Raw genomic sequence first — 21,543 nt, 5'->3', positions numbered from 1 at the left:
TTTGAATTTTTGTTTGTTTGTTTGTTTGTTTGTTTGTATTTTAGGATCTAGCTATGATTGCTTTGTCCTTATCATTTAGCTGATGTTTTGGACAGAAAGGCCATACGGGTTCCCTCAGGAGGAGAGTGGGAATGGCATTATTGAGGTTGAGGGTGTGAAGGCTAAGTCAAGGCAATAGCTGCCTGGGGCTTTGGCATTTACTAGAGCGACTTGTATCGTGAGGCATTTAAAGCGCAAAGACTGTTGGGGTCCCTGCAAATGTAGGCACATGGCGAAGAATGAGGCTTGGGTCGGTGCCACTTTAGCACAGACTGGGTCAAAAACTTCCACAGTCTGACCAAGAGGTTTATTTTTCCTTACACATTTAAACACAGTAAAAGGCTGGGGAAACGTTTCCAGGTGACAACTATCACAACAAAGCTTTAGACATGGCTACATAGAAACTCCTTTGCACCTGTGAGGCACCCTTGCACCTGTGTGAGGCACCCTTGCACCTGTGTGAGGCACCCTTGCACCTGTGTGAGGCACCCTTGCACCTGTGAAGCACCCTGGCACCTGTGAACTTTACCATAAGAATGGGTTCTTACTCACTGGGGAACAGTGCTCACAGTAAGGAGGAAGGATTTGTAATCAGGCTAAGGATGGATTTTATCAACAGAGGACACAAAGTACTAGGAACCTCTACCCTAAGGAAGAGACAACGCTCAGAATTAAGGCACAAACAATGCTCAGGGTATTGGGGTTTTCAGGTGAATGCTAGATCCATAGACTAGGGAAGGATCACCAGGTTGTTAAGAAAACATCCACGCCAGTCGTTCAGGTGAATGGGTGTCAGTCATTTTCTTCCCTTGAAGACAAAGGGCTGCCTTATTTACCAGTTCTGGTTTTTCTAATGTTTTCTGTAAGCTGTGCCTCTTACACAAAGGCTATGAAGTAGAAAAGGCTTTATTTGATTTCCTACTCCAGCTTTCTAACCAGCTCTACTATGTCCCTTCTTCTTGCCTGTTGACAATACCTACAGAGATCTCAAAACAGCTCGTTTCTGTCACTGACGTGTCCAATCTCATCCAGAGCTCGTGGTCCATTCTATTCACCAAACACTCTCATTACCGTTGTTTCTCATTTGAGTCTTCCTTTCCTCTGCCCGCTGGAGAACTGGCTGTTTGAGGAAGTGAGCTACATTCATTTCCTGCAGTTGAGATAAAATGCTCTGGGTAGACCAACTCTAAGGAGAAGGGTTTGCTTGGCTACATCTTAGGTTGTAGCCTATCATTGTGAGGAAATCAAGCTAGGAACTTGAAGCAGCAGGTCACAGGACAGTCAAGAGCAAAGAGAATAAATGTATGCATGTCTGCTATTCAGCTCAGGACCCAGGGAATGGTGTTGCCCACAGTGGGCTAGGTCTTTCTACCCAATTAACATAATCAAGACAATCTCCCCCACAGACAGACCTATGGGGCAACCTGATCTAGACAATCCCTACTAAGACTCTCTTTCTCTTCCCAGGTGATTCTGATGAGACAGGCAGACTCCATGACTGGCTTCAAATGGGCAATTCAGGAGATTAGGCCTAAAAACTCAGGCTTCAGACAGCTAGTTAGAAAGTGCCCCGTCATCAGACACTCCCCCACCACCAGGCTTGAAGAACAATAGGTCAGCAGTTTCCAGACCGTCCCCACTCCTTAGAATGTCCTTAGAGACCGAGTAAGACAAAGCCCACCTACCCCGGAATTCCCCTACTATGCTTCATTTAAACCTGGCCGGCAAGTTCCCTTGTTTGTCCCTTTATCTTGGTAATGGGAGACCCCAGCATGCTGGTCTTCTGCAAAATAAAACACTCTTTGTGTTCATAGACTATCTGAGCTGAGGTGTCTTTCTTTGGCAAATCATGAACTGTTACATTAGAGGGCTGGTCCGGGATTTGCTGGAGGCCTCACCCACCCAAATAGTGGAGTGGGGTTTTTTGTTTGTTTGTTTTTTGGGTTTTGGGGGTTTTTGTTTTGTTTTGTTTTTGTCTTTTATCTTGTCCATACCTGTGTTTCTGTTTCGGGTTTAATTCTGCTTGGGATTTAATCTGGAGGCCAAGAGGGACAAAGCAGTCAACCAGCCAGGGGCAACAGAGAAGCTCCTGGTCCCCTACCAGAAGCCGGAGAACTAGTTCTCGCCTGGATTCTGAACTGGCCATGGATCTGTGGGCCTCCTGCGCTCAGGAAAGAAGGACCATCTGAGGCAGCCTTTTGATTTTGTTTTTGTTTTCCAGGGTAATCTCCTTCTGTGTCTGTCTATGTGTATTCTGTTTGTGCTTTTGTCCTCTACAAATTTTTCTTTAATTCCTAAGACTGGACAGGCACAAAGCACCCCACTGGGCGTGGTCCTGAACCATTTTAAGGACTTTCACGGAGTCACAGAAGACTCAGATCTGGTTGTTTGTCCCTGCAAACTAGCCATCTTTTATAGGAATGAATGGCCCACCTATGAAGTAGGATGGCCTGAGGAGGGGACTTTCCATCTCCCCATCATTGACAGGGTGAAGGTTCAGTTTATGAAGCTGGGGGCCACCCAGACCAAGTGCGATGGGCCTCGCCATTCCCCACCCTTCTTCCTCTAAAGGAAGGTCAGCCTCAGCCCCCTGGCTTGCTCCCCCTTTCTGCTCCCTGCGAGGCGGATCTCTGTCCCCCTCCTTATGTTCCTGCTCCTGCCCAGCCAGCACAGGAAGAAGGGGGTCAGCCTCTGACCCGAGCCCCCATCCTCCACATCCCAGAGAACTTCCCAGCTTCACAACAACACAACACACCCTCCAAGCAGTGCCAGTATCGTATTTATTATTTTCTTTTCCATTTGTTTGCTTTCCATGGCAAGTGAAAAAATAATTTAAACCAATTATATGTACAGAGGCTTGGCTACTCTTCCCAAGAACTGCCAGAAAGATCTCAGCCCCTTAAGTAGCAAAGAAGGGTCACCTTTAACAACCATACAAAACTCCACCTAGAAAAGTCTCATGTGTAGAAAGGTTGTAGTTATTACAAGCATCACATTTTGGGGACAGGAAGGGAAGTCAGAGTGGGAGACGGGGGACAGTGTGCAGGGTAGGGCGACACACACACCAGCCCAGGGGTCACTCTGGGTGAGGAAGCTACAGCCGAGGAGTTTCAGGTGATCTGCAGAGGGGTCTCCAACATCTCCATGAGGAAGGTGTCAATGGGGGTATCCCCAATGAGCTTGAAGAAGAAGAGGTGTTCCAGGCATTTCAATCCAATGGAGCGCAGAGCTGGGAGGCGCAGCAGAAGCTTGGCAAACCTGTAGGGAAGCCAAGGGGCATTGTTACCAGGGGATGGTAAGAAGAGACACGAGCTGTCAGTGGTGGAGAGTGTCTCATGGGTCTCCATCAAGCTTCAACAGAAACGCGGGGAAGCAGAGATAAGAGGAGTTTAAGGAGTGCAACCCTGGGAGCTTCTAGGAACGTCAGAAACCAGCTAGAGGGCTGGTTCGTGTTAAAAGAAGAACCGGGATCCCACAGCATGTTGGCAGTCTTGGAGTTTATGACATGTTCCAGAATAGCCCTCAGCACCCCCATCAATCATGGAACTGTACACTGACATTGCCTGCCTTGCCGGCCATTTCCCTGCACTCCTCGGGGTCTGCCAAGATTAGTAGTGGGGGCCTTAGGACGGGGAGTGACACATGAGGTGCGCTGTTCTCAGGACGGCTATCAGCACTAGATGAATAAAAGTGGGGACCTGCCTGTACCAGGCGTGACCATAGACACTGATTTTCCTCTCAGTCTAGCTTGTCTCTTTAGACTGTATGACCTCGGTCTGCTTTCAAAGACAAGTTTTCCGTTTCAATTAACCAGTCACCATGAAGTTCTACGACCAGCATCCGCCTCTGAGCTTCCTATTACGTTGGGATGAGGAAGGGGGAAAGACTAGTAGTTGACTTCTGAGAAGCCTGTCTGTTTCGGGAGAAAATACACTTACACTCATACGCACTGATCACACGTCCTCACACACACGGGCTGCTCCCATTAGTCTCACACATGCGCACAGTCTCTCCTTCATTCTCACCTCCTCCCTATTGCGGTTTGAGCATGGAATATATCCGGTAGGCTCATGTATATTTACGCTGGTCTCCAGCTGGTGGCGCTGTTTGGGAAGGTTGCGGAAATTTTGGGAGCTGGGGCCTCACTAAGTGAAATGAGTCACTAAGGGCAGGACTCTTTAGAGCCTGGCCCCTCTTTCATTTGCAATCTGCTTCCTGCGTGTAGTAGGATGTCACCACCTGCCTCCTGCTCCTGCACCAGGTTTCTCTGCCATGATAGACAGGGTCCCTCAGGAACCGTAAGCCAAGATAAATCCTTCTCCTCTAAGTTGCTTTTGTCAGAGCATTTTACCACAGCAACAAGAAAGACACCCCCAACATGGGCTGGCACACCTACCCCTCACTTACACATACACACTCACAAACGTGTGTGTGTGCATACACACATTTTTGCATATGCACATTCACACCCAGGCTGCCGTACATACACAGTCTCACGTGTGTGTGTGTGTGTGTGTGTGTGCGCGCGTGCGCGCGCACGCGCGTGCAAATATCCTTACTCTCACATGTAGACACACTCTAACATTTGTCCATACTTGCTATAATGGGGGTGTTCAGTATGAGTCCAGAGAAGGGAGAAGTAGCATGGGAAGAGTTGGGTGTCATTTGTATAGCCCATTATGTCCCTTGATTTGAAACATGCTTTGATTTGCATATGCAACTTCAGTTTTTCATTTTAAGAAAGTTTTGAATTGGAATGTCATTGTTCCTTGGAAATGTGCATACCTCTATATTCATGTCACATGATGTTTAAAAATACTGCATTAGGGCTGAGGAAATACCTCTGTCAGGAAACTGTTCACCACATAAGTGTAAAGACCCGAGGAAAAGACAGTAGAGTGTCTCTCGGGCTAACTAGGCAGCTGACCCTACATAGTCTATGAGTTCCAGACCAGTGAAACACCTCTATCTATCCATCTATCTGTCTGTCTATCTATCTATCTATCTATCTATCTATCTATCTATCTATCTATCTATCTCTATCTCACACACACACATGTACATACACACATGTACATACACACATAGCCAGCACTTATGAAATGACATCTGAGATTAACTTCTAGCCTCTAAATGCACATGTATGCACACCTGGACAGACAAATGCACCTATGCCAGCATACACCCAAATAAGACAAAAATTATATATATATATATGTGTGTGTGTGTGTGTGTGTGTGTGTACATATATATGTATATATATAAAATAAATTGACACCAGACAAAGAGCCTTCCCTTTAAAATGCAAAGTTAGACTGAGATTAATTCTAGCACCCTGTAAAGCTGTCAATATTACACAGTCTCTACACACATATACTGTTGGCACTGGGTTTGAGAACAAGGCCAGGGCTAAAGGAATGAACCAGTGCATCAGAAGACTCTGTCCCTGCATTCCTGGCTGGTATATCAGGATCAAGATAGTCCCTTGATAGGGACTTACTGTGTGTGCAAGATGTGTGTGGGTTCTGTACCTGGCTTTGATTTCTGCTTCTAACTTTCTCAAACTTGGGCCCTACAGGGTGTACTGCTAAGTCCTATCCACAAAGTGGCAGCACTCCACTGTGGAAAAAAATGCCGTGACTGGGCAGTGCCAGCGTGCAAGACAGACCTACACCGAGTTAGTTACCTGTCTAACTAAGCCAAGTGATTCCTCTCAGGCACGGGCCCAACCTCCTGTGAGCTCAGACAGAAAGATCACCCCTTGTCCAAGGTATGCTGGAGACAGAAGACACCACCTCCCTAAATTGGAAGAAGAAAGCTGGCTTTTCTCCCCAGCATCTAGAGCCTCAGCTGGTTGAGACCCTGTGAGTTGAGATCCTTTGCGGGGGGGGGGGGGGTCGTCACATATCAGATATTTACATTATGATTCATAACAGTAGCAAAATTACAGTTATAAAGTAGCAACAAAATAGCTTTATGGTTGGGGTCACCACAACATTTGAAACTGTATTAAAGGGTCTCAGCATTAGGAAGGTTGAGAACCACTGGTTTAGAGGTAGCCGTGTTCTTGGCAGTCTCTTCCAGGAAAAGCATCAGTTCTAAAGTTTTTAAAGTGATATTTAGAGGGACTGGAGAGAAGGCTCAGAAGTTAAGCACTGAATGCTTTTCCAGAGGACATGGGCAACACATGGCAAGTTACAACTGTCTGCTACTCTCCTTTTTTTTTTTTTTTTTTTTTGGTTCTTTTTTTCGGAGCTGGGGACCGAACCCAGGGCCTTGCGCTTCCTAGGTAAGCGCTCTACCACTGAGCTAAATCCCCAGCCCCTGTCTGCTACTCTAAGATCTGACACCCTCAGACATACAGGCAAGCAAAACACCAAATGGACATAAAATAAAAAATAATTTTAAAAAGTGATATTTAGAAACAACCTAGATGCCAGCCACAGAACAATGACCAAGCACCTAAAATCATAGGCACATTGCAAAAATATAACAAAACCATGGGAAATGAATAATTTTTTTTTTGCTTTCAATAATCTAATTTTTTTAAAAATTCCTAGAATGGCCAAAGGAGGAAAATGCTACAAAGAATACAATCTCACCCCTGTAGATGCTATTTCTATGTGAGTACACATGGAACCACATGGACCCTGGAACAAACCATACCCAACGTATTTACAGTGAAATTTTATTACTCAATTTTAACAATTTTTTTCTAATAAAGCAGTCAATGCTGTTGTAATTTGGAAGAAAAAGAGTCGAGTTAGTCTGGGATGCGCTTTTATCTTAATGATTAGTAGCAAGCCCAGTGTCGGCTCCAGAAAGAAGACAGCACAGCGTACAGGAGAGGCAGGTCTAATAGTATCTGAGGGCTGGAAGCTTTGGTAGAAAACGCCCTGCTCAGAACTTCCTGTTAATGTGGTTTGACCGGGACTTATAATTGCCAAAGGCAGAGCCAAGTCACTTCCAATCACCAGAGCAGGGCCCTTTGGATCTCTCTATTGGCTAGTGAGGAACAGGCCATCAAATGGCCACTGAGTTCCACTGGTTTTTGTCTTCTTTGACATTCCTCAGCTGGCTAGACCGCAGGACTGTTTTGTTTAATCTCAGGATCGAGCCTCATCCACACAGGCCCTCTCTCCTCCCTGTTCCTCCTCCTCCCCTCCCCCCATCACCTAGGTGGCTCTGGGGCACAATGGAGTCACACAGAAGGAAGGAGCCTGGGTCTTTGGGTGCTGGTACGGAAGAGCTGCTTCTGTGTGCTGCGTGCCCACCAGACTGAAGACCGAGAAAGGAAGCTTTCACTGGGTTAAGTTACTGGCTTAGTTACTAGTTAACTGGGTCTGTTAACTTAACTTCTAATAACACAGTCATCTGATTACTAATTGACCTACCCACTTGATTTCTTCACAACCTCTGACAAAATACAGTTTAGTCTCTGCTGAACATTTGGTACATGTCAGTGTACAATCCTGGATAATCAGAAATTTGACTTCGCAGAGGAATAAGTCACTAGTGTGTGTCGGGAGAGGGTATGCCATTAATCGTAAAAACAGAATTAATGTCTTAGGCGGTCATCTGCTTCACTTGTTTCCTATGGGCTGTGTCGTTTTAGTCAGTTTGTAGAAAGGGTAAATCCTTTGCTTACCAGGCTTTGCAGAAAACTTTGTTTTGATCAAGTAGTAATACTACAGATGGTGCAACAAGGGCAGCCAGGCGGTTCCCTGGGGACCAGCATCTCTCAGCTCTCAGAGCCTGTCCTTTGTGCTCCATGAGAGACACCATGGGGTGGGGACTGTGAAAATCTGCTATCACTTCATAGAGCTGTGGGTTCTTGTCCCGTCTCCACCAGCAACCCAGCTTTGTGATCTCAATTAAGTGACTTGTCCTTTCTTGTCCTCTCTGTAACTTGCTGGAATGGAGATCACACTCCCATATCAATCCATTCATTTCCTTGTTCGTCCAGCATTTAAGGATGTGTATCCTGGTTTCCCCCCACCCCCATCTGCAAGAGAATCTCTTCCAGTACCCTGTATGCTTTCCTGAAACTGAAGATACGAACAAATCTGTACATAGATATAGAAAATGTCGGTACACACATACACATATAGACCAATGAAAAATTAAATTTATAAGTTAGACACACGGTAAGAGATAAACAGCAAGAACAAAACAAAACCATCATATCAACACACAGTAATTAAAAACTACTGAAAGGTCATTGATTCACTTCTGGAATTTCCCATTTAATGTTGATGTTTTCCAACTATGTTTGACTGCTGGTAACAAAGGAGCAAAAAAGCAAACCCACAGGCTGATTGGGCAAGATGCTATTCTATCTGCAGCCACTGCTTTAAGCATTAATGAAAGCTTGGGGTGAATGTTGACCTGGACAGACACGGCCTTGACCTCACTGAGGCTTTAATCTTATGGTGCTGATGTCAGCCCAGTAAGGAGGTGCTCAGTCAATGGGGGTGGGGAGTTGTGCTGCTGGTAACATTGCGTCCCCTCATCTTTCTCACCTGCCAGGCTGTTCTGGATACTTCTGCTTGGTATAGGCCTCGAGGGTGGCATAAACCTTCTCTCGAAGAGTCTCCACCTCCGAGGGGTTGGACAAACCCTTGGCATCTGCAGAGAGCAATGGATTTAATTTCTGGTTAATGCCCCAGCAGGACACCCTCCTCCAGACAGGGTCATACTGGCTACCTCCCTTAGAGTTAGGACAGACACATGGACCTCGTGCATGGGGACAACTGGGAAGTAAGCAGATCACTGTGCCAGATGGATGTCCATTCTGTATATAATTTCCCTAACAAACTCTCAGTCTGAAGGATTTTAAATTGTTAATAGTGAAGCAAACCATCTGCTGACTTAAGGAGAGGTTCATTTTATCCAGGCCTGTCCCAAAAAGCAATATTCATGCCCTCACCAGATACGTTCTACACGTCAAGCATGGCTAAGTGTTGAGATGGAGCATGAAGGCAAAACCTACACATGGCCTGCGTCATAGCTACACCAATCTTGGACCAAAGGGGACACGTATGTCACGTCAAAGTACAGACGACTGTCATATACACAGCAGCGTTTGATGAAGCTAGTCACTTCCTCCTCTTAAGGTGCTTTGTCCCTGGACCTCCAAGATGCCTCTCCCTTGGCACTGACCACATGTTAGGTTCCTTTGACAGTTCTTCTTTCTCCCACCAGCTTGTGAGATTCTCAGCCCCAGCTCTTTTTGCTGTCTTTGCTCACAAGCAATGTCCCATCAGGTTCATGGCTGCCTCCCAATTCAGGCTGAGAATGCAGCTCTTACCTATGTATCTTTGGTCCTGGCTTCTCTTGGAGGTCTACTGTCCATCCCCAAGTTCAATATCCAAAAATAACATCCTGGCCATAACCCACTCACCCTTAGAACATGCTGCCCCTAGAGTTTTACCGATGCCAAGTGAATGGGAGTTCCGCGTCTGCAATAGTTTGGGGGAATGAGCCACTCCTGAGACATATATGACTCTGGTCATTCTTCCATACCCTACGCCCCGTTCACTGAAAGATCTCATCTCCCTCAGCTGCCCCCACCCAGTGGAACTCCACACCCAGTTAAAATACTTTCAGGATGGCTCTGCAGAGGAGAGGCAATAAAGAGAAGGCTCGGTACTCCGATAGGTTCTGGGCTCAGACCGCCCTGACTCTGCTGAGCTTGGAGGTGGGGAGGGGCAGAGCAAATGAGAGCCCCAGAGGTCAACCTCAAGAGAGAGAGCTGGCCCCACGCCGTGGCTGGAGTCTGAGGGACGTCACCTGGATTGAACAGCACAATGGCGCGCAGGCACCCGAGCTCCGACTTATCCATCCGCATGTCCTTCATCTTGGACACCAGCTCTGTGAGGACTCTGCTTCACAGGAAGCAAGGACAGGGAGGGAGAAAAGGGCTGAGTTCAGGATCATGGACCAACGAAATACATCCCGCCAGTACCTGTGATGGCCCTGTTCAGGTTTTAGACGCTGCCGTGGGCATTCGGATGCGGGGGCGAAGGCGATGAAGTCCCTCGTCCTGAGGATTACAGTGGAGAGGGAGGAATGGTGTGGAAGTGACCGACTACAGGGCTAAGACCAGTGAATAAAAACTGCCTCTGGGGCTCACCAGGGTGGATGCCATGGCCTCCCAGCTGGGAGCAGAAGAGCGTCTTGAATGAGTTGCAAATGAGAAATGCAGCAGGGGAAGCACTGTACATGTGGACGAACCCAGGGAAGGCAGCCCAGGGAAAAGGACAAACACCTCCAGGAACCATGAGAGTGCTTGAGTACATCATGGAAAGGAACAAGGAGGAAGTCCACCCATCTGAACCGAGCACGCATAACCCTCAAGAAAAGACTATTTATGCTGGAACCCCGGGTCCTGGAACCCGATAGGGAGACTTTCTCGATATCAGCAGCTCATTCCTTTAGCCCCAAGTCACCAATCTGCTTATTACTTTAATTATTTTTACTTACTATATATCATATGTCATATTACATGTATCCCTTATATTACTGTTTACTTCATTTTTAAGCATGCTTTGTATTATATATACACTTTATATTATATTTAGATTTTATTTATTTTTAAATGTACTTTAGTATATTTAGGAGAGTGAATCTCTGTCATAGTGTTGTTTTCTGACTGAACTCGCTCCTGCTGTAGCACAGAGATCTGGGTTCCAGAGAGAAAGAGTCCAAGATATTGTTAGCCCAAAACACTGAGCCTCTTAAAGATGGATCTGGACCCCTTCTCCATCCCTGACCCCTAAGATACACTGTCCATGGACCCCATGCAGCTTTACTAGCTGGTGCCAGAGCTCCGCCCATCTAGAAAGCATGATGGCACCAGGTCCTTCCACCTGCCAGGCATCGATGCTGGCCTGTGACTTGCTCTGTTTTATTACCATCACCTTTGCCAAACTCCCTCCTCCAGTCTCCAGGTTTATATTTCCATGCGTTCAATCTGCTCTGGAAACTGGGTTCACACCTGTAATCCCAGCACTCGGGAGGCTGAAGCAGAAAGATTATCACCAGCTTGAGACTAGCTGGAACTATAGAATGAGACACTGGTTCTACGTACACAAAGGCCCCCGTGATTCTGATATAGCCATGTGCACCTGTTTGGCCTGCCCACTGCATATCAGAATTACACAGAGGGAGAGGGGGAAGAAGAGAAGAGACAGAGACGAGTGTATACACGCGTGTGCATGTGCACAGTGGGTGTAAATCCTGGAAACAGAAGGGAGTCACAACCTGTCAAAGATGGAGCCGACGCCCGCGCTGTGAGCGCTGCTCCTGTGGACGTGGAGGCCTGTGGCCAGCAGGATGCCATCCTGGACAGAAACCGAGCGGTGGGAGAAGGAGGCAATCAGCAATTCATTCCACCCTGTGAGCACAGAGAGGAGACCTTGTGGGGACAGCAACCGCATTCCTACCTCCTGGATAGCCGTGCAATGCACGGCTTACATCCCAGGTCATGAAAGCAGAAAGGAAAATCCTGGGAGGTTACGGCCCAGCCCAAGGTGACACAGGTAATTAGTGACAAAAGAAAGGATACAGCTCGGGTTTCCTGATTCTGTGGCTCTGAACGTGCCCCTGCAGTGTCTTTGAAGCAGCCTAGAAGGACAGCTTGAGAACCAATGAATAGGAACCATCCCTTTACCAGCAATAGTCACTGTTAGGAGGATGGATGGATACAGTGGCTATCTTATAATCTCCGCCCCAGGACCAGACAACCTAGCTGTCCCTCTTTGGTGTGACCTATAACAATGGCACACTATGTAGCTTTCAGTGGACACCCAGTGATCGCTCATGCAAGTGGAGTGGATGGCTTCCTGGTGCTCAGCCACTCCTCATGAAATCTCCCTGATGGCTCTGTGTCAAAGAGGAGCCACGGCAGATGTCAACAGACTGACGTGTCCTTGATATGAGAGACAGAACTGTAGCACAAAGAATCTTAAAATGGAGAAGCCATGAGCTCCAGATAACATAGGCCTAGGCAGAAATTTCTAGCTTTCTTTGTGCGTGCATGCATGTGTGAGCATGCCTCTGTGTGTGTGTGTGTGTGTGTGTGTGTGTGAGTGTGTGTGTGTGCATGTGTGAACATGCCTCTGTGTGTGTGTGTGTGTGTGTGCATGTGCATGCGTGCACACATGTGCATGTGCAGGTGTGGAGGCCAGAGGATACTTCTTCTCTCTTCTTCTCAGGTCTGAGGGTCCCTCCCTGAACCTATAGATTGCTCTTTTTCATCGAGGTTGGCTGGACCACAGACCATCAAAAACCTCCTGTCTCCATGCCACTCCTAACCCCAAGAGCTTGGGTGACACAACCTCACCCAGCTTTTCTGTTCACACACATTGCGGATCCTATCTCAGTTCCTTACACTCGTACAGCAAACATTTTTACCCACCCTGCCATCTCCCCAGCCCCCCAACCTCCAGCTTTCTTATTTCACCTTGGAACTAGAAACATCTGTTTGTTTGTCTTATCATAGTTATAAGACCCTGCTTCGAATTATCACCAACGAAGTGATCTGTGTGCCTTTAAAATTAAATTAAACGTAAATTACAAAACTACAGAAATATTTGCATGGTGGTGGGAGGAGCCCTACTTCCTCCATGAATGGGGTTTCATTTGGGAATGAAAGTCCTGGGGGAGGACCATTTAAATTTACACGTCAGCAAAGGACCTATAATAAAGTCCAGGCCCAGTGGCGCTCACCTTCAATCTCAGTGCTTGCAAGGCAAAGGCAGATGCATCTCTGTGAGTTTGGGTCCAGCCTGGTCTACACAGTGAACTCAAGGAAAACACAGCAATTGCAAGTTGTTCCCCTGAAGGTCCCACGGGTCATTTCAAAGTAGCAGTCTAGAGGACTGTCTCAGGACAAGAGGAATCCCAGTGTCTTACCTGCCCGGAGCAGAATGACCTGGTCCTCCAAGGTGAGGTCTGAGAAGTGGGGGATGCGTTTGGCCCACTCAACAAGGGTGAAGAGCTGCTTATCCGCAGCGTGGCATATATTGGTGACAGGGTCATTTGTCTGGAAAAGGAACAGCTTTCTGTGAGGTCCTCTCAATTCCCCTCTGTCACCTCTAGTCCCAACCGAGAAACTGAAGCTGGAAGGAAATCTAAGATGGCGTACCGAGCTCTCCACACTCATGTCGCCGTAGGATTCGGTCTTTGGTTCCACAGCAAGCTCAGCTTCTAGAATCCTCTCCACCGGCATGTCTTCATGGCCAGTACTGGCACATTCTGCCTCACTCTCTGCTCGCTCCCGGCTCCTCTGCCTTTCTTCTTGCACAGCTGACATGGGGTGAGACCCACAGACGTTACAGAGTGTCAAGGACCAGTGTGGGGCAGTTACCTACCTAAGCCTAGAGTTGCTCCCACATAAAATGAGACTCACCATGGTATCGAACCAGGGGCACTATAATGCTGTCAGACCGACAGAATGTTGAGGCAGAGATGGGGTCTCTAGTTATACTGTTTCCAATGCGTTGCCAAGGCCCTCTTAATCTTGCTATTTTTGACTCAATCCCACCTTTCTTTGAAGGAGCTAACATCTCCTCCCTATCCCCTGTGTCTGTTATCCTTCTTAGACTGATGCCTCTGATAGGCTGTGAGCAATGCAACAGTTAAGAAGCAAGCCCATTACTGTAAAAACTCTCCTGTCAGATCCCATGCATCTGCCCTGGCATTCACGTCCCATTAGGTAGGCCCCCCATGTGCAACAGCCGGAACACAACATCACCTGATCCGACTTGTCAGGGGAAATCTTCCGGGAGCCAGCTGTGGGGATTTAGTAAGTGAAGGGGTGGAGGGATGTCACCTAGAAGACATTTCAGAATGTGCACTGATTTCATGGGTGGGGGAGGGCACCCAGGCAAAGCTGTTGGCTGGAGCTCCCACCGCCTTCCCCAAACTTGGGATTTTCATCCCAGACGGCTCTACATCTCGGAACCTCGGGTCCATGCATCAGGATGCGGCACAGACCTCATACTCCAACACTGCCCTCTTCAGAAGAGCTTTGGTTGGGTTCTTTTCTACCTGTCTAGAAGGCCGCTCGTTCTAATTTAGTTCCAGCATCAATGGGCAGAATTCAATACGGGAAGAGAGTTTGCATCCCCCAAAGAGCAAATCCCGCTCTAACTTGGTAAAGCCCTGTCAGAGGTAGCCTCTCCTCCGGGACTCTCCTCTCTGCTCCCAGCCCACTGGCTGAGGAGCCCCTATCCTCTTACCAGACACAGAGGCTGACTGAAGATCTGGAGCTGGGTGCTGCACACTGAATCTCTCTTGAGACCAATTTCTCAAGGCCAAACAAAGAAGAGGCCTCAAAACTACCACTAATACTCTGTACCACATAGAGATGGTGTTACGGGGCCCAGAGAGACAGAAAGAGTAGAGAGAGGAAGGAGAAAAGGAAAAGGGAAGAAAGATAAGGAAACGAGGGGGTAAGATGAAGAAGCAGATAGAGCAGAGGGGAGAAAAGGTGAGAAGAGAGAGCAACGGACTTCAGATCCAAAGAGATCTTTTTCCGAATATGTCTGCACCACATGCACGCAGATGCCTGAGGATCTATCAGTCAGAATTGGTTTCCTTGTCCATGGGGCTGAAATGGCAATAACTGAGATGGGTTTGTAGGAATTACAAAACAACTTTCATGGAATATTTCTTTCTCCTTTCCCAGTGTCTTCCTGACCTGTAGGCTTGTGTCTCTCCCCTCGTCTTCCTACCTGGCCCTCCCACCTCTCTCCTCTCCTCTCCTCTCCTCTCCTCTCCTCTCCTCTCCTCTCCTCTCCTCTCCTCTCCTCTCCTCTCCTCTCCTCTCCTCCCCCCTCCTCTCTCTCTCTCATTTTTTTTCAGTTCACTCATCAGTGTCTGTTCAGTGACAACCATGAGAACTATGGCGCGTATTTGTCTCTCAGTTGTATTTTTCCGTGCTCTTTCACCTTTCTTTAAGAAATCAATGAATTTCTCCATTTGTCCTGACTTCAAACAAAAACAGTAACAAAGCAGGAGAAGCAAGCTGAGTCACGTTCTTCCTAGGATCCTCAGTCAACTCTCCGAATGGACTTGGAACACTCGGAGAAAGTGACCTTGACGCTTCAAGGGGAAGCCTTGGTTTCAGGCCGTCAGATTCCAATCCCCATTTTGCCATTAACTGAGTTAAGAACTGGCTGCCCTCTCTTCCCATTAGTACTCCAAACCTGACTGTTTAAAATGTGGTTGCTGGAGGATATTCTTCATGACAGATATTCTCAGCGCCTGTCACAACATCCATGGCAATATATTGGGGACAGTAGCTGAGCTACAGTAACTCCAGACTCTCTGCTTTTCAGGCTTCCTTCCATCCATCCACTTAATAACTAGTTATTGTGGATTTTCAGGTTCTCCAGCACCCAACATTAATGGAGCCCTTTCTGAATCAGAAGGTGTGTTTTATGCTCAATACTCTATATACATTGTTGTATCTCATTTAACCCCATCCAGCAATTCTGTTGGGTTACTATGAACCACAGAGAAACTAGAAAACCTGTCTGAAGTCAAAAGCTAAGAAGTGTTTGTGTCAGCCTGGGACCCAGGCTGGCTGTCTCCAGAGCCCACTTAAGGACCTTCCACATGGCCTCCGGGGCACAAGGACAGGCTGAACTTGCAGGGCAAAGCAGCACCTATGCCTTATACAACCTGGAAACTACAGCAGAGATGTCTTGTCCTTTCTTTTAGTGAGATCTGGATGCTGTGGTGGGGAAATGGCTTTAGTCACCATCTTGTTCACACTGGTGTTTTCCCAAGGAATGACACAGAGAGTCAAGGATGATGCAGGGAGGCATCATTGGATGCCCCTTGGCTCTCGGTGTCTTTTGTTATCTGTGAACTGGTTCTCACTGGTTGAATGATTCTGAATGTTCCCTTCTCCTGTCCTGGACTCCCTCTAATCATGGGCTTGAGAATCTGCATTTTCATTGGTTCTCTCTGGCAGATTCCCTCCCTCTCACCACGAGAGGCCTGGAGCAAACTCAATCAGTGAGTCACCCCAACCTGCAAGGGGACAACATCCTTCCCGCACAACAACGGAGATTTCCCACTCACACCAGGCACCTTCACGAAGCCCTCTGCTTAATGAACTGCCCACTTCAATTTACTTGTCTTACTTTAGCAGGATGACTTTCGATCTTTTAAAGCAAGAACAAGAAGGGAAAGGCGCTTTCACATTTGTTACTCTCTGACACGAGGCTAGCCCACTAACTCACGCTGTAAGTCACACGATGAAGCCCGGTGACACTCAGGGACTGAGAAGGCCCATCTGTCAGACCTGTAGATGCCAAGAGCCCACTAAGACTGAGGAGCATGCCAGCCTGGGAGGATTCGCAGCAGGCCAGGGTTCTGAGTCCCCAAGGGCAACAGCCAACCTGCAGCTTTCCCAGGGAGACCTGAGGTTAGAGGAAGAAGCCGGCTCCACCTTGAAGGTCCGTCTGATGCAGGCCCAGCAGAGCACAAGACCACTAAACCTCTGAGACCCACTGCCCATTTACTGAAAGAAATGAAATGAAGAGGGCCTTACATGGGTGCCTGTCCTTGGGCTCCCAGAGAAGAGAGATAATGGAGGAAGAGATGTCTCTTGCTCTCTGAGCTCTGGAGGTAAGCCTTGAGAAGCTGTGGTATCTAAGACTCATCCTAACTTCCACATCAACCTTCTCCCTCCCAGAGCTGAGCACAGCCTGGCTCTGCTTTAGGTAGAGGGGAGCAGGGGGCCCCTCACCTTCCCTCTTCATGCCCATGACCAGGCACTTCTGGTAACGACAGTACTGGCAACGGTTGCGCTGGCGCTTGTCGATGAGACAGTCTTTGTTATCCCGACACGTGTAGATGAGGTCTTTCCTTATGGTTCTCTTGAAGAAGCCTTTGCAGCCTTCACAGCTATACACCCCGTAGTGCTTTCCTGGTTAACAGAGAACAGCCCAGAGACTGTTCTTGCATTTATTCAGATTATTTTCCCAAACAAAGAAGCCCATGACCACCCCCTAAGAAAACGCCCATATCCCCTAAGAACAAGTAACGACTCCCAAAGAAGCTGGATCACAGAACCAGAAGTGAGAGTTAATGGTTTTCTTGTGTGTCTTCCTACTGTATCTGCAACTCCAGACTGCGTCATTAGAAAATTCCTGGCCTCAGATTTTATTGACATTTATTTTATCAGAGCAACTCTTAGATTTTTGATAAGGAAATATCCCACCTCAGGTCAATATTTTAGCATACATGATAAATAAAACGATGTTTAATTGCCGTATATTATCCTACAGGAAAAGAACCTTGGTTTAACTGACATTTCTCAGAATTGGAGCCCAAGGTCCTGAAAGCCACTAAAACTTATCATTTTGTACAGAAACTATGTACAAATAGAATAGAATAGAATCCTGAGCTTCCGACCGCTGATGAAAAAAAAAATCTGTAAACTTTTTACAGCGTAACATTATCCTCAACCTTGACTAGGGAATACATTCTGATAGACAGCGATTTTGCTTCATCTAGAATAGATGGTTGTGTATTTCACCGTCTCTAGGGCCTCTAGTTGTCCCTGGCAAGAATGGCTGATTTTGTGGCAGAGAGAGCTGCCTGCTACACCTGGCTCCACACAAGCGCCATGAGTCAGTTACAGTGCTTGCTCTAAGGAAGTCTCCTCTACACTATGGTCATGTGGCCGAAGTCACGGAAACTGAAAATGTATCGAAGAGGATCATTCAAAACACATATAGGTCTGTTTCTGGATTAGATGGTTCCACGTAGCCACAGGCCCAATTTTCTGATTCTGTTTTATTTACGTCGATGCTAAAATCCATTTGAAATCCCCAAGAACCTGTGAATGTAGCATCCTGCACCCCAGAACTTACCTGTCGGTGGAGGCCACCCTAAGATGAATCAGTGGCTAGAGACGGCCTACCTGATGAATTAGCCTGCCTGTGCCCAATCAGTTGGCCATGATAACTTTCTGAATTCACAGCAATGATAAATATCGGCTTTCATCTCGGCCCAGACAACCTCATACTTTTGGCTCTGAAATATTTAACTTTGAGAAGCAGGACCCTAATTTGACCATAGTATGATAGCCATTCCTTGTCTTTACTATCCAGGGAGGGACTGACCACCTTCAACTAAAACAACTAAAAGGAAGAAAATGCCTTGTTAGGCTGCGACTGACACTCTGTCATGGCAACAGCCATTTCTGCATGACTAGAAAATGGATTGTAGAAGCAAGCAAATGTTGGCCATGAAGCTGAGTAAGTCTGGGGCATCTGCAGCTCTCAGTGTCACGGCCTGATGTGGTAGCAGCCATGAGAAACAGTCATCTTTGTGGTCTGCTATGGAAAGAACACGCTCTGTCTTCTCACTCTTTTAATTGATTGGGACACAGAGTCTCGCTATGCAACCGAGGCTCGCTCGAACTCATGATCCCCCTGCCTCGCTAGTGAGTAGTGGTGTTACAGGCAGGCACCAACACACTTGTCTTTCTTGTTCTTCAAATCAGAGACTCGGATGGGGAAAGAGGTTGGAGTAGAAAGAATGGAGAGAAAGGGAAAGCAATTAGGAAAAAAGCAATTTTGGCAAAATGGAAGCGGATAAGCCAAGGAAAACAAGTTTTGCCCATAAAAGCATGCTTAAAAAAAAAATCTAGCAGGTTGCGAAAGAATAAAGCGAAATATGCTCAAATATTAAAGAGCTCCTCTTTCGTGGGGATATTATGGAAATGTTTTCACTTTCTCATTGTACTTTTATGATTCTTCCAATTTTTTATTGGTTTCATAATTATTTATTTGGGATACTTTATGATTATGAGAAGTAACTTTTTTTAAAAATTAAAGAAAAACTAGCAGGGAGTATTTTCAATCCCAGATATGGATGCAATTGTGTTACTCCAGAGAAGAGACTGAAACATTTCCAGGGAGTCTAATCCTTCAAGATAAAAAAAGAAATGTATTTTAGAATCATCAAGACTGCAGGCTCCGGACTCCATAACAGAAACGTATAGGCTAGGCCTCCAGCTGGACCACTATAAGGGGTCATTTCACTAGGTACAGTGCATGCATGGAGCAGGGCAAGGAGCCCTTGTCTGGGATTCTATCTCCTGGGGCCCATACCTGAGGATCTGTCCCCACAGATGGCACAGATGTGTTTCACCAGAGACCCGGGGCTGGTGGATGGGTAGTTCATATTTCCGATCCCAGGCAGACCTGGTAAGGGCTTGATGTCCTCGGAGCTGCTGACACTGTTGACCACATTGAGCTGCAAGAGAAGCAAAGGCAATAAGAATAAGACATAAACAGGCAGGGTAAGCCCAGCCCCCAGGCCTCCTGCAAGGAGCATGCTGGAGAGATTAGCTCCATTTCAAGAAGTAACCTCCAAGTACACGGTTCCCCAAACTGCTCATCTGTGACATGATCACAAGGCCATGGGACAAGCACACAAGATGAGAAGAAATAATTTCTAAACGCTAAAACATGACCCGAGCACCACAACACACTCTAACTAAGCTGTTTGGGTTTCTTCCTTTCATTCACGGGTTTTACTTGAGCTAAGCAGAGCCGCACACTTAGGATGGTGTCAGCTGTGTGATTTTAAATTTTTTATCAACTCCTGACTGCAGCTTCAGCAGTGCACCAGGAGGAGCGATGGCCCTCGGGCAAGATGAGCACACTCTAAGAGACAAGCCCCCCACCCCTGAACATACGCTCGCGTGCGTACACACACACACACACACACACACACACACACACACACACACACATCCATTCATCGGTTAGTCACCGGGCATTCCCCAGAGCTCCGAGACACAAAGGCAAATAAAAGTGAACATCTGGGGATTTCTGATAAACCAGAAGAGGGGGACAGGTGAATGGCTCACCTCTCTGAGCACCCTGAAGACGCTAGCCCCCATGCTCAGATCTCTGAGCAGCAGCAACTTGGGCAGAACGTGGTGGTAACTAACAGATGATCTTCCCGTGACAACACAAAATCTGTACAGCCAGACACTAAGTCGTCTGCAATGCCCAGTTAAGCCCTGTCCACAATGGCATGGAGCTGGTGCTTATGATTGTCCAAATGTGTAGGTCAGCTTGGCTTCTCTGGTCCCCATCCCTTGTCAAAAGTGAACATTTCCTCCCCACTAATCCTGGTGCCCTTGAGGAAGTGTCGGAAAGGTTGAAGCTCAGTGTTTTGTAGCCATCGGAGAAAAATGGTCATCCAGTCAGAAGCAGGTGCACTCAAGTTCTGGGCCCATGCCTGCGGGGAAACCCCGGTGGTCTTGTCTGGGCAAAGAGAGCCCTAAAACCTAGAAGGTCTGTCTCTTGGTCCTCAGAGACATTTGGTCTCCTTGAGGAGTCAGAATATGCACGATTAAGAACCCGTATGAGAGGGGCTGGAGAGATGGCTCAGGCAGTGAACGCAAGAACCTGAGTAAAATCACTAGAATCCTTTTTTTAAAACTAAAATGTGGTGGCGTGTGCTCAGAGCTCCAGTGCTTGGGAAGTAAAGTAGATCCCTGGGACTCTCTGGATGGCTAGCTTAGCTGAAGTAGCGGGTTCCAAGCCAATGAATGATCAGGAGGAGGAGGGGGAGAGAAAGAGGGGGGGAAGAGGAGGAGGAGGGGGAGGAAGAGGGAGAGGAGGAGGGGGAGGAAGAGGAAGGGGGAAGAGGAGGGGAAGGAGGAAGAGGAGGGGAAGGAGGAGGAGGAGGGGGAAGAGGAGGAGGAGGAGGAGGTGGTGGCAGCAGGGGAGGTAGGGTGAAAGTAAAGACAGGCAGATATAAATGATGCCTAAAGAACAACTGAAGTTGTCCCCTGGTCTCCATAGGTACACACAGACACACACAGATACACACACACACACACTCACACACACACACACACATATACACACACATGCACACACACTCACACACACATACACACACATATACACACACATGCACACACACTCATACACTCACACACACACACATCACACACACACACACACACATAATCTACAGGCAACTTAAAAGAAAGGGAGGTGATGTGGATCTGCACATGTGTATCCACTAGATACACATGTATCTGAGTGCTAACACTAGATACACATGTATCTGAGTGCTAACACAGGGTCCACGGAATCCCTGATTTCTGAGTTACGTTGTCTAACCTTGTAACTGTAAGTGCAAACAGAACCAGAGGTAAGATTTCTCCCTCATTCTGGGACATTGGCATAGGAAGGACAATCAGTAAAACATAACCTACAATAGCACCAGGATAGGTTCCTTTCAAAACCACCAGCTTTTCGATTCACTAAGCACATATTTATTGAGCATGGGAGACAGGCAGAGGCTCTGGGTTAAAGGCTATAAATATTTTATTAATTGGTAGAATGGATAAAACCGTGAGATGGAAGAATTCCTTCCCCTCATTTTTACGTGAAGTTAAGTCAGTCTATCTGGAGTGCACACCCAGTATCTTGTCCTGCTTCTGTG

General features: G+C 47.2%; 1 protein-coding gene across 3 annotated transcripts in view; it reads right to left on the bottom strand.

Annotated features, from left to right (window-relative positions):
• Positions 1-2,800: 2,800 nt before the first annotated feature.
• Positions 2,801-21,543, bottom strand: part of Rxrg (retinoid X receptor gamma) — a 41,768-nt gene continuing 23,025 nt past the window's right edge. For 2 of the 3 annotated variants that reach the window (XM_039091122.2, XM_039091123.2), the window contains 8 exons: positions 19,182-19,326; positions 16,808-16,987; positions 13,190-13,350; positions 12,958-13,087; positions 11,305-11,437; positions 9,832-9,926; positions 8,562-8,667; positions 2,801-3,297 (listed from right to left, as the gene is read on the bottom strand). In XM_039091122.2, the coding sequence (XP_038947050.1) occupies positions 3,150-3,297; positions 8,562-8,667; positions 9,832-9,926; positions 11,305-11,437; positions 12,958-13,087; positions 13,190-13,350; positions 16,808-16,987; positions 19,182-19,326 (1,098 nt within the window). In that variant the 3' untranslated portion in view covers positions 2,801-3,149. The remainder of the gene's footprint in view (positions 3,298-8,561; positions 8,668-9,831; positions 9,927-11,304; positions 11,438-12,957; positions 13,088-13,189; positions 13,351-16,807; positions 16,988-19,181; positions 19,327-21,543) is intronic. The other variant, NM_031765.1, reaches the window with a different exon arrangement.

This window comes from Rattus norvegicus, chromosome 13 (assembly GCF_036323735.1).
Source record: "Rattus norvegicus strain BN/NHsdMcwi chromosome 13, GRCr8, whole genome shotgun sequence".
Lineage (NCBI taxonomy): Eukaryota > Metazoa > Chordata > Mammalia > Rodentia > Muridae > Rattus > Rattus norvegicus.
Note: the sequence above shows the minus strand (reverse complement) of the source record. Positions and strands in the feature narration are given on the sequence as shown.